The sequence below is a fragment of the Montipora capricornis genome, chromosome 14, assembly GCF_036669925.1.
Source record: "Montipora capricornis isolate CH-2021 chromosome 14, ASM3666992v2, whole genome shotgun sequence".
NCBI classification, from domain to species: domain Eukaryota; kingdom Metazoa; phylum Cnidaria; class Anthozoa; order Scleractinia; family Acroporidae; genus Montipora; species Montipora capricornis.
In genome coordinates, this window is record NC_090896.1 from 41,606,793 (window position 1) to 41,619,292 (window position 12,500).

Consider the following 12,500-nt stretch of genomic DNA (forward strand, 5'->3'; position numbering starts at 1 on the left):
TTACATTCAAAAAGGCTTTCGATCCACTTTGACATTGTCGCGAGGCAAAATCCTTTAATTTAAACCTAGTAGACAGTTTTTCCGTGTCCACGGAAGAGTTACAAGAGCTGGTAACAGTTTTTAAACAGCTAAGAGGAGTGGACTTTAGATAACTATTATTTGTCTTCGAAACAATAAGCAATGTATTCTTGCTCTTTAACCTTGGAATCACATGAGGATGGAAAGCATTCTGCCCTGGTGAGCAAGGCTTTGGTCACAGACTTTCTGTTTTATAATGGCAGATTGAATGGTAGTCAAAAGCGAGATATTTGTGTGTGTTGGTTTAAAATAAAGACAAGTTGCTAGATTTCCCTAAGTGCACTATCATATGTACAACTATATCCAGAAAAACCAAATGTCTCTCGTTTTCATGCTTGATGGTGAATTGGATAGATGGCTGAACTGGTGAACCCCAATAAATTATACTTCATACTGTTAATCAAAAGTCATGTACCTGATGGCAGCATATAAAAATCCCATTAATGATCCAACCAGCTTGTAATTGGTTGTTACACAGGCAAACAATGGATAAAACAAGATTCCATACACAATGACACTAACAATGCCCTGGATAACTGAGAAACACAAAGCAGTTTCAGTCTACATCATTCTACACCTTAATTTGCAAGTTCCTGCACTAACTCAGCAAAGCCCTATTATGAATATGGATGTTTCTGCTTAGTACGTGGCCTGACGTACACCAATAGCGTTTTTGCGACGTCAATGCCAAGCGGGCCACATTTTGCAGGAGGACTCAGACCAGAACACAACACTGGAAACTCCGTATCCCTGCTCTTTTTTCAAATAGTGTATGGGATCTTTAACGTTGCACAGAGTTTAATACGAACAAGGGTTGTCAGACGGGGCCTACAGTTTGTCATCCTTATCCAAGAAGACAAGAAAGTCTAACCATTTGCAGGTGTAATTTAATACTAAGGCAGCACTTTCTCTCAAGTTATTTAAAAACCACGAGTGTTGGTCGGGTTGGAGTTGTCAACTCAAGACTTCCCTAGTGGTAGTCCGATGCTCATGCAACCAACTGATCAATTTTAGAACCAGTCGGCGGTAAAAGTAGACATACAATGTAAACATTCTCCGGCATGCTCATAATAGACTGCAAACAGTCTCTCGTTTGCTCTGAGGATAGCAGATGCAAGGTGAGAGGCAAGTCGTGAGTTTTTGTGACTACCTGAGGAGAAACATGATGCATTTAATGGGGTTTAGAGCTAAAAGCTAAACTGGGCTAAAAAACAAGAGCAAGCCCTAGCTGTAATGTAAATTCCCTGATAAATACTGGCAAATGGGGGTGAGGGACAGCACTGGACAAATTGACTGGTTATTAAAATAACATACTTTCTGCTTTCTGCGATAATAATCAAAGAACTACTGTAACAGTAACCGTAACAGGCACATGTATTTTAGTTCATAAGATACTGCAGTCCAGATTAGTGTTTGGCAGTAGTTGGTTAACTTAATGGCCTTTGAACAAATGCAAGCCACAGTTCATGACAAAATTCCTTGGAACAGTACACAACTAGAGATCTGAAGCTCTTGCGGCTTACTCTCGGGCCTCACAATGTTGTTTGCGTGTAAGTTTCTGAGCCCATTTGCCAAAACAACATTGTGGGAGAGCAAAGTACTACAATGTGTTTCAACAATTTGGTCTGAGGCTGCAGTTACATTTTAGACTAACTGCCTGTCACAAGTTACTGGTAAATTGATGTTTTAGCTAATAATTTGACAAACACTTTTGAGATTGAGAGAAGGATTTTAGGACCAAGGAAAATCATGGCAGTGCTAATATAAAATTGTCAAAGAAAACATGCTGTGCAGCCCAACTTGATCCATGTCAATTGTTTGCAATTAAATGCAATGGAACCCTCTCTCTTCAAAATTAATACCAGGGGTGGATCCAGAGTAGTTCAAGTGATTTGCAGAAATCACTCAAATTTTTTCCAAACCTTATATCTCAGCTCTTTATTGCAGTTCACGAAATCAATTATCCTTCTTGTTTTATTGTTTATTATGAAATAAAATAAAAAGGAGAAATTATTCCGTCGATCACACGGCAAACTCAGCCCCTCCTGAGCGAGCCTCCTCCGTCTCCGTTTGCACGGTTTCTTCCTTTGTCGATACTTCCGAGAACAGCGCGAAAAAAATTCGAAGGCACGACCGGACAAAGTTTCCACCTAGAGGGTGGGGACTGGATGTACATGCATCTTTTCACAAATCACACAAAACCCACTTTGATTGGTCAGAATCACTCGCATTGTCTTGTGAACTACTCAAACTCGGTTATAATTGGTTATTCAGGTCGCAAACTACCGTGCCAGCTACTGACAATCATAATAATTATATAAAGAGGAGCCTCTCCCTCACAATTCCCTTCGTTCTTGTTGAATTCATTACCTCGCTACGGAAAGGAAAGACAAGAATAGTTTTGATTTATAAATCATGCTTCGAGACGATCCAGTTTGTCGGAAGGAGGACTGTTCTCAGTATGATATTGGCTTGGTTTTCAAGGAAATCAGCTCGTATTAGGACCAGGACAAGCTCAAGTTCATAGAGAATGTGTGGAAACCAGGTGATCTTGAGCTATTTGATTTCCCAGTGTCAGTGGAATGTTCGAATTCTAAGCGTCATTTTGTGTGGGGCTGGCTGTAAAGATTTCCCTGGCTAGCATACACTAAATTTCTCGATAGTGCATTTTGTTTACCGTGTGTTTTCTTTGGAGTCTGCAGTGTGGGCGAAATTCGAACAAACTCGACAAATTGTACAAAACTCCACTCACACTGTGGACGTCTGCCATGGCACGTTTTACCAAACATGCGAGCGGGAAATGTGAGATGCATAAATTTTCAGTGATTGCACTGGAAATTTTTTTGAGAATCGGTCCCAATTGATCAACAGATCAACAACTTAAGAAACGCGGAAAAAGGGCAAACAAAGCCTATAAAAAGCCAGCTATCTCACTGATACAGGACACAATGTAACAGGCGTTCAAAAACATTTAAGACCAGAAGATCACTCGCTTCTACCGCCGATAAACAAATTGGTCGTGCATAGAATTAAATTGGCGCAAACGTGTGAGGCCATAAGGTCACATTCAGATTTCTGCTGAGAAAATCAACACCAAGAAACTAAAAACATTATTGCCGGGACCAAATATTTTCTTGGAAGAAAAAGTATAACACAGCAGTATAGAGATTCAAATGTAAAGCCTCATAGGGCAAAAACCATTGCTAAATGAATCCTACAGGAACCGCCTAAAAGAGGCATCCATTCAAATATTTACTCAAGACAGCAAAATTATGACAAAAGGCAACAGAAACCAGACCAGGTACAAGGGAGTCGTGTAGGCCTGTCAACCCTTTTTAACACTTTGTATAGTCAAACACAGTATAATTATCTCTATTGCTTACTTTCATGTTATTCTGGTTTGTCTGGTGGTTTTATCAGACAAACCAGAATAAAATGAAAGATAAGCAATAGAGTCGTTTGCAACTACTGTTAAGATAGAATTATGCCTTTCTGGAGCTTATGTGTCTGGATGGCTTGAGGTGCTATCAGAATGCAGGGAAATGGCATTTTGAGAGCACCAAATTTCAAATTTACTTGGGGGAGCATAACCCCAAACCCCCCCAAGTTTAGTTGGTGCAAATCACTCATGTAAAATCCTGGATCCACCTCTGAATACTGCCAAACAAAATTAATCATGATCATGGGGCTGAAAAACATGACTTTAATATAATGCATCCATCTGTGAATGATGCCAAAAAGAGTCAAAAACTTGTTTGAACTTTAATTAATATAAAATACCAGTAATTAATATTGTCAGCCTCAAGCTCACATTTCAACCAGCCAGGACCGCCTGTAGGAAAGAAGCTTGCTTGAGGGTTCAATAACAGAATTAGACAAGTGCTGGCTGTTGCACCAAAGGTAGCAGCAATAGTGAATCTGTTCTTGAAATTGCCAAGAAAGCTAATTGCACTGAAAGATGGAATATGAGACAAAATAAATTATCTTCCTTTTTTTAGTTTCACTGATAGCAAATGCTAATAACATGTATTAGGGAACGCGTCCAAATATCGGCATCGGGTCACGCCGATGCCGATCAATCGGGTGCCGATCAATCGGGTGCCGATTTTTTTCCGATTAACAGAAGTCATCAAATCTTGACTTCTATCTGCCAGCGTTTACCGAAGGGATGAAATCGTCGGTCACGCTACGTTACTGACAAAAATTGTATCGGGCAATGTTTATGTCAACAAAAGCAAAGCGTGAATGATTGAGTTTTCAATGCGGAGTGTTCAATGGACAAACAGGCTGGATAAGACCAACTGTTTATCGCCAAATTGTATCTTGTCTCTCTAAAATGTGTATTGTTTCAAAGAAAAATTAGCGACAAATGCCTTCATTGAAGATTTCTTATGGAAGACAATACCAGGCAATATGAAGAATTTTTGTATCAAATTGTTTCATGAAGAGACAGCGAATTATTCAACAACCCTGCAGACAGAAGAGCATCTCTAAGTGAAAGATAGCGCACTGAATGCATCTACGGTCGTAGATGCCTTTGAATCCAAAACGTGTGATTGAAGAATCCTTAATGCTGCAGGAATTTTAAAATGTTTTAGCCAAGAAAATAGGGGAAAGATCACTGTCAGATCAGGCATTCAAGACATTGCGTGTTTATTATTGTCAGTGGATACATTTAAGCGAGCGAACTTGAACCGGCTAGAATCGGGCAAGTTGTTTATTTCTTTGTAAACTTCTCTCGTTGAGTCAAACTCACTAGACCTTTCATTGTTACGTTGATCGCACATTCCGTTGACGTTCTGAATTTTTAAAGAAACAACTAATTTTTCGCTCTTTTCTGAAACGAGATAAAAGAAAGCTTTCTATAATTTCGATCCATCACCAGCACATGCCAACAAAACAGTTGCATGATTCTTCTCATTTCCCGTCGTCACGGTCGTGACGACGTCGTCGAAAACGCCAGAAAACAATGATATCATTGGTTAAAAGAGCATAAATAATAGTGCTGCACGTGCGGCACGGTTTTAGCTCATATTTTTGCGGTTCTCTGGATGACGACGACGTTAAATCACTAAATTTTAGGTTCTGACGACAACGTGAGCTTGGAACAGAGAATCTTTCATTCTCTATTTTCAGTCTGAAATCGCTCGTACCAATTTATTTTTAGGATACTTCGCCCACATTGTACGAAGTGAACGAGATGGAATAATCGCGAAAGACTTTTACTAGTAAGAGCGAAGTTCTATTTTGAGGTGACGTTTTCGTCGACGTCGCCGTCGTAGATCTTAAGCTCCCTAATCTTCTCTGCGTAATGGTGCTCGTTCAGTTTGGCGGCAGGTCGAAGCACAGGCTCCCCAAGCTGAAAATACGTGCTGTATGCGACAGTTTGTGTATTTAGAGAATTGTATGGGAAATCACCGATCGTAAAAAAATTGTGTAAATAACTATCTCATTTGAAACAAAGTTTTCCTACCTCAAATGTGTGACGAACTTGTCTCTTTTGCCGAGTTTAGAGCCATTCTGACGCCGTTTAATGAAGTTATGCGGAAGGCCGTTACTAAAATAATAGGAAGGCCGACCACTCCATCCATCGCTGGCCAGACCTCACTCCATAAATCGTTTTCTCCTCAACAGGAAAAGTCCCGAATCGCAATAAAAACAACACCTCCATAAAGCCCAATAAATTTCACTCCAAATACGTGTGTTTCGGCGGCCGAAAGACTCGTGAAGAACGAAACCTTTGTCTGAAAATTCACCTCTTCGGCTTTCCTCAGAGGCTTGTAACCGGGCAGTCAACAACGGAAACCACAGGGTCCAGAGGAGATATGTTTGTCGTTAGAGCATCAAAACCCGTCGAAAACATCTGAAATAATGGGTTATTTTGATCGCGTTGACGATCGCGTTACAGTTTCGTTACACATTCTGTATACCGCAAACCAAGACACTGAGGGCTCGCAAGATCGGCTTACAGTATAAAATACGGAAAGGGAGGAAACTAATTTGGGGCCGATTTTCGAATCCCTGAAACTCAAATGGAATTGAATTAAATTGCCTGATTTTACTAACGTGATCTAGAATTGTTATGTATTTGCCAATTACTGTAGGAAAACGGCATAAGAAAGCGTTCAAATTCATTTTCGGCGACCGAAATTTACGGCTTCGAGAGAGAGCTTTCGTTCAATGTGCACCGCAACATATGGTGACGGAAATGACGCGGTAAAGTAAATGTGCGCAAAATCGGAAGTTATTTTAAGATTCCCGAAGTTCGAAAACACCAACGGTTTCTTTTGCAACTTTTCGACTGTTGACGTGTACAACAAATGTCCATTCTTTAAAGATCTTTACTTCAGTTAAAACTCGGCTGCCTTCGCATAGATCTTGTGACTGGACTTTTTATCCACTCAAAGAAATCGTCGCTAGAGCTAGATAAAAGCCGATCGAATTATTTTGTGAAAGCTGGCAAGTCTTCCCATTTAACACGGTCTCCTTCCAATCTTGAGGTTTTTGAAAGTGGGTACTGCCATACTCGGCCACCGTTAATTCTTCGCTGGACTCTACTCGCCTGTGGAAAGGCCTCCTTTAAAATAATCCCCAGTTCTTTGACTTGCAATGGAAAATTTTCCTTTTCGGAGCTGTTATTTACATAGTCGTCGAGTATTTCTTGTACGGAGATAAAGTTTTGTTCGTCTCTTCGATAATTCATTGAAAGCCTGCAGGTAAAATAGTCAAGTTCGATCAGGGAAAAACCAAACACGGTAATTTGTGGCTCACATTCGAAAGCCAACTGGTCAGATATCTTACTATTTAGAAAGAAACACGTGTTTTTCTCTGTTCGATACTTTGGATCTCTTCTCGTCCGGCTGCTTTTCGCGCAACGGAACGGGTCTTTTCAAGGGAGAAGCCGCCATTATTTTAAATCTCCCTCCACAGCTCATGTTTTAACGGTCTGTTGCTTTTGCGTTTCCGGTCCCAATTCACTTCCGTCACCAAGTGCTGCGGTTCACATCTGACGAAGTCACGTGGTACAAGAAGCCGATCTTGCGAGCCCTCAGTGTCTTGGTTTGCGGTATACAGAATGTGTAACGAAACTGTAACGCGATCGTCAACGCGATCAAAATAACCCATTATTTCAGATGTTTTCGACGGGTTTTGATGCTCTAACGACAAACATATCTCCTCTGGACCCTGTGCGGAAACTCGCAAGATAGTTTCAGCCTCAACTCTGATTGGACCATTTGAATATGACCGCGCGCTGGCAACACGACCGTTGTTGACTTGTGACCGGGCAGTCAACAACGGTCGTGTTGCCAGCACGCCGTTAAATTCAAATGGACCAATCAGAGTTGAGGCTGAAACCATCCCTTGCAAGTTTCCGTTGTGGCCAGCGCTGGTCACAAGCCTCTGAGGAAAGCCGAAGAGGTGAATTTTAAGGCAAAGTTTTCGTTCGTCACGAGTCTTTCGGCCGCCGTATTTGGAGTGAAATTTATTTGGCTTTATGGAACTGCTGTTTTTATTGCGATTCGGGACTTTTCCTGTTGAGGAGAAAACGATTTGCGGAGTAAGGTCTGGCCAGCGATGGATGAAGTGGCGATCGGCCTTCCCATTATAGTAACGGCCTTCTGGATAACTTCACTAAACGGCGTCAGAATGGCTCTAAACTCGGCAAAAGAGACAAGTTCGTCACACATTTGAGGTAGCTATAGGAAAACTTTATTTCAAATGAGATAGTTATTTACACATTTTTTTTACGATTGGTGACTTTCCCATACAATTCTCTATATACACAAACTGTCGCATACACCACGTATTTTCAGCTTGGGGAGCCTGTGGTCGAAGTTCAGTGGCGCTTTGTCCATATTTACAATAACATGGAGTGGGTAGTTGTGTTCTTTGCAAAGTTTTGTAATATAACTGTGAAATGGGATGATCTTCAGCGAAATTAACGATGCGTAATTTATAAGACCGGCAGTGTAAACTCCGTTGAGTTTCGTGGCCATTTTGATGTTTCAATTAATCGCTCAAAAGTGAAGGCTACGTTGATCAGTTGTTCATTTAAACAGGAAGCATGGCGTCTGACAGGATGCGGCGATACGGGTCAGATCCGCATAATTCCCTAAAATCCGCATCCTCCGCATAATTACGATATTTTCCGCATAAAACTGAAGAAATGCCTGATATTAGTGATAAAGCAGCTGCTTACCATCCTCGTAAATACAAAAGCCAAAGAGATTGACTACTTTCAGGGGCACCCAACGTCAAGTTTCGGAAAATATCTGTTCGGAAGACGATTTGAGATCTAGAATTTTCGGAACATTTGTTGTAAAATTCCTTGCTTGCCTGCCTGTCCTAGGATTTTCGAACATCTAAAACATGGTATATTAATTGCCCATTTTTAACGGATTCTTACCCTAAAAAGGTCACCTAGAATTTTCGGGAGCCTCTTTTCTGGCTGAGATTTTCGAAAAGGAAAGTTTTAATACCTATAATTTTCGGATCACCAGACTTTCAGCTAGGGAATCCAAAAAGATGAAAAATTCTTAGGGGATAAAAATATGCTTATATCTACCGTTTAAATACTAAAATACGATTAACAATGCTATGTTTAAGTGGTTTTGAACTATATTCTCGTTGGGTGCCCCTGTACTTTGAAACACTTACTTTCCTGAACATTGAAAAAAAACTCGCCATTTCGTTCGCGAGATGAAAGTTCGTAAAAAGTTTCCACACATTTTTTCGCAATGAGCCTGGACTCTAGTTAAACAGTTTTCATAAAATACCCTAGGCTCGAAATTTTTAAAAAAGATGCAACAATGTATGAAAATTTAGCCCCAAGTTATAGCAGAGCACCATTGTTAAGAAAATAAATATATGGTAACCCATCGATGCGAGAAATCTTGGTTTTATAACCAACCGTATATACATGTACCTACGTCCGTACGTACATCCACCCCTTCATGTATGCCAATGTGACCAGTATCATGCTAGTTTACAGCATACATCTTTGATATTGGACATCCATATTTTGATTACCGGTAATTGACACCTGGCAAAACAAGGTATCCGCTGACCAGTATCACGTGACCATATCGCGGGCTTAAGCTTAAGCTTAACTTGATGGCAAAAGACAGAATGCTTGTCTTGTCTATCATGACCTCCTGAACAAAACACTTACATGACAAGTCCAGGGTATCCATTACAGTGATCAAGCATAAAGCTCTCTCTCCGCTTGAGAAATGCCAAAATCAAAATGATGGCAAGCTGGGAATTAGACAAGAGGGCTGGTTAATTTGACTTCTCAGACTGACAAAGCAAAAAAAAAATACACTGTAGGCCTTAATTATCACGGTTTTAACCGCCATTTTGACGGGTAGGCAAAGCTTAAAGAATTTGTAGTGTTTATATGGGAATTAGTTCTGAAAAGTTTATGAATTGAGAACTGAAGGTACAGGGCAAAAGATTATACAGACCAAATTTTAGGCACTATAAACCTTTTACAGAAGTGGCCCGGCAGCGTTTTCAATTTTTCCATATATTTGTCTGTATTTTTTTCCTGCAAATTTTCAGTAACAATTACAGACAAATGTATGGAAAAATCGAAAACGCTACCACGCGGCTTTTAACGAAGGCTAATCCCTAAAAATTGGTCTGTATAATCCTTTACCCTGTACCCTCAGAATTTTTTAAGAACTAGCATTTAACGAAAATTATTTGACATCGGATCCCCATATAAACACTACAAATTCTTAATGCTTTGCCTAGGCTGTGTGAAATATAAAATACCGGTAAATACAAAAAAGGTTGCAGGATTAATGTTCTAATTTATGTTACACAATTGGACATTGTTTTTGGCTTTTTATTTAGTTTATTATAATGGTTTTAAAAGTTTGGTGGTTATGAGTTGTGCCCCAGGCACAACCACATTCCATGATGTACACTGTACATGAACAGTGTACATATAAATACTCCAGGACCCATTTGTCAGATTAGCCCTGTGATGCAGGTTTAATTAGTTTGTATCCTCCACACATTAATTTACCAAGGAATTATTAATTAATTGTGATTTTGAAAAATTGCTTTTGATGGTTTTGCCTACAATTTTCGTTTTTGATCAAATCATTAAGTGGCTTTTCTGTACTGTTTTAAACAGTTTTTTGTGCCATTTTTGGATTGGATAAGGACCACAATGCTCCCACCCCCCTCTTCCCTTAATTCTTGAAGCATAACCCTTTTAAGTATACCATTTCTGCACTTTCATAATCTAGAGAGCATTGTTCACAAGGCAATGGGGTTTTTTTTTTTTTTGACTAGTTGTAGAACTGTGCTGGGAGTACAAGTTGTGTTACCAAAGAACAATTATAACTGTATTAAATCATAGATTTGCATGTAACCGGCATGGAGACTTACGGCAGGTCCAAGGCAACCAAGATCAAAAAGTCTCTGGTCTATGTAGCCTGAGCATCTGTCAAAAGTAAAAAAACAAATATATATATATATATATATATACATAAAGTAGGCTTGTATTTGCTGTACTAAGAGTGCTCTAAACCAGAGGCAAAAGTATGATCGTGTCCTGATTATTCATTCATTTATTTATATATATATATATATATATATATATATATATATATATATAATTAATTGGTAATGCAATTTCAACTAGTTCAACTATTGAGCACTTTTAAGTTGATGAGGACTTCTACCCATTTTTTGGTTATATATATATATATATATATATATATATATATAGTATATATAGTAGTATATATATATTATAGATATATATATTATATATTTATTTATTTATTTATTTATATAGAACAAATTTAAGGAATTCTTGCATATAGTTACAATGTCCTGTCAGATGGCCCTTTTCAAATAACTCATAACAACCTATTGGGGGGTTAAATAGTGTTCTTGAGTCTTGGCAAGTCCTGCAAAAGGAAATAAATTCTTTCTTACAGGACAACCACAGCTTTAAGCAATGGGCCTCTTGTTTTTTGGAACAAAAACAGTAAAAAGATAAGTACATCAAGATTATGATTTGGTAGAAAGCTGTGTAACAGTAGAAATTTCTAACTGGTACCAGGAGTAAGCGACCTTCCTTTGCCTTGCACTGCATTTTTACTGATGCTATAAGACTTGCATTCCATGCAGGTGTGCAGATACTGAGGATTCAGAAAGGGGTAAATTTGGATTTATAGCAATATCTTGTAGTTCACAGCATCCCCCTCCTCCTCCAGAGTTATTTGAGTAGGATCTAAAAGGGGAAATTTTGAACTACAATACTGTCCACTCCAGGGAGGAAGGAATCCCACACCTTCTCCAAATTTTGATAGTTGTGAGTCAGGACAAAAGTCCCAGAAAAAGAAAACTACAGATTTTCATAGCTTTCAAGGCCAAACAGAAGTATTAAACTTAAGCTAAGTACTCGATAGGTATGTTGCTGATGGAAACTGACGTTTGTCCTCTTTTTGAGTCATTCCCTACCCCCTACTGTACAAGTCATGTACCTGGTTGAACATGTTACGCTTTTGAATGTTAAGACGACAGCCTTGCTGGGTGTGTTAAAATTCCTGTTTAATTTTCCATGGTGACTGAGTAGTTTAATGCAAGAGCCACAGAAGACCATTCTGTAAAATTCTATGCCACTTCACCCCCTCCCCTTCAGGATGAGGCCCCCAAAATCTATGTATCTTAATACTTTTTAATTATTTATGCACCAGTCAATTGAAACCCCCAAGTCTCAGGGAAGGATGGGAGATTCTAGAGGCATTCAAGCATTTTTGGACATCAGTCTGTCCCCTGGGGGTGGTACATCTGACTGATTTTGACTTTGGGTCCCATCCCCACGTTACCGGGCAAGAGGAGAAATGGGAATGGCGGAAAGCTTGAGAAACGTAAGAGTTGCTTTAATCCACGCATACAGCTGTATCATGCTTTAACTTCACCATCCACTGCAAACAATGTTCAATCTGAATTAAGTGATTTGGTCTCTATTGTTTTGGTGATATTCATGTCTAATTTGTATTGACATTCATATGATATGCATGAGAAATGATGAAAGGGAAGTGTTACTGTTGTAACAACAAGAAATAGTGGTGCAAGCTGCTATAATCCTATAACACTGCAGCATGGTGTTGTTGACCGTGCACATGCCAACCTCTTCATATACCTTCCACATGGTGTGGATCTGCAGAAACCGAAACAGAAAGAGTCTCAGGAAAAAATAGAATAAAACATACCCTTCGATACATCACTAATAAAAATGTACAGAGGTCCCACAGATGAGAGTGCAACAGAGATGAAAGAATAGACACATAATCTACTAAAATATTTGAGGGGGACCAAATCATCCAAGGCTGAACTTAAGAAAAATGAACCAAGTCAATATCATTACTTTGAAAACGTCTGGAACTTACGAA

The 12,500-nt window shown here is 39.3% G+C and overlaps 1 protein-coding gene across 4 annotated transcripts in view; it reads right to left on the reverse strand.

Annotated features, from left to right (window-relative positions):
• The window catches only part of LOC138033798 (stimulated by retinoic acid gene 6 protein-like), a 69,295-nt gene that overhangs the window by 50,505 nt on the left and 6,290 nt on the right, over positions 1-12,500 (reverse strand). For all 4 annotated transcript variants that reach the window (XM_068881627.1, XM_068881629.1, XM_068881630.1 and 1 more), the window contains exons 2-5: positions 10,483-10,537; positions 9,251-9,336; positions 3,890-4,029; positions 494-614 (exon numbers count right to left, since the gene is read on the reverse strand). In XM_068881627.1, coding sequence (XP_068737728.1) covers positions 494-614; positions 3,890-4,029; positions 9,251-9,336; positions 10,483-10,537 — 402 coding nt within the window. The remainder of the gene's footprint in view (positions 1-493; positions 615-3,889; positions 4,030-9,250; positions 9,337-10,482; positions 10,538-12,500) is intronic.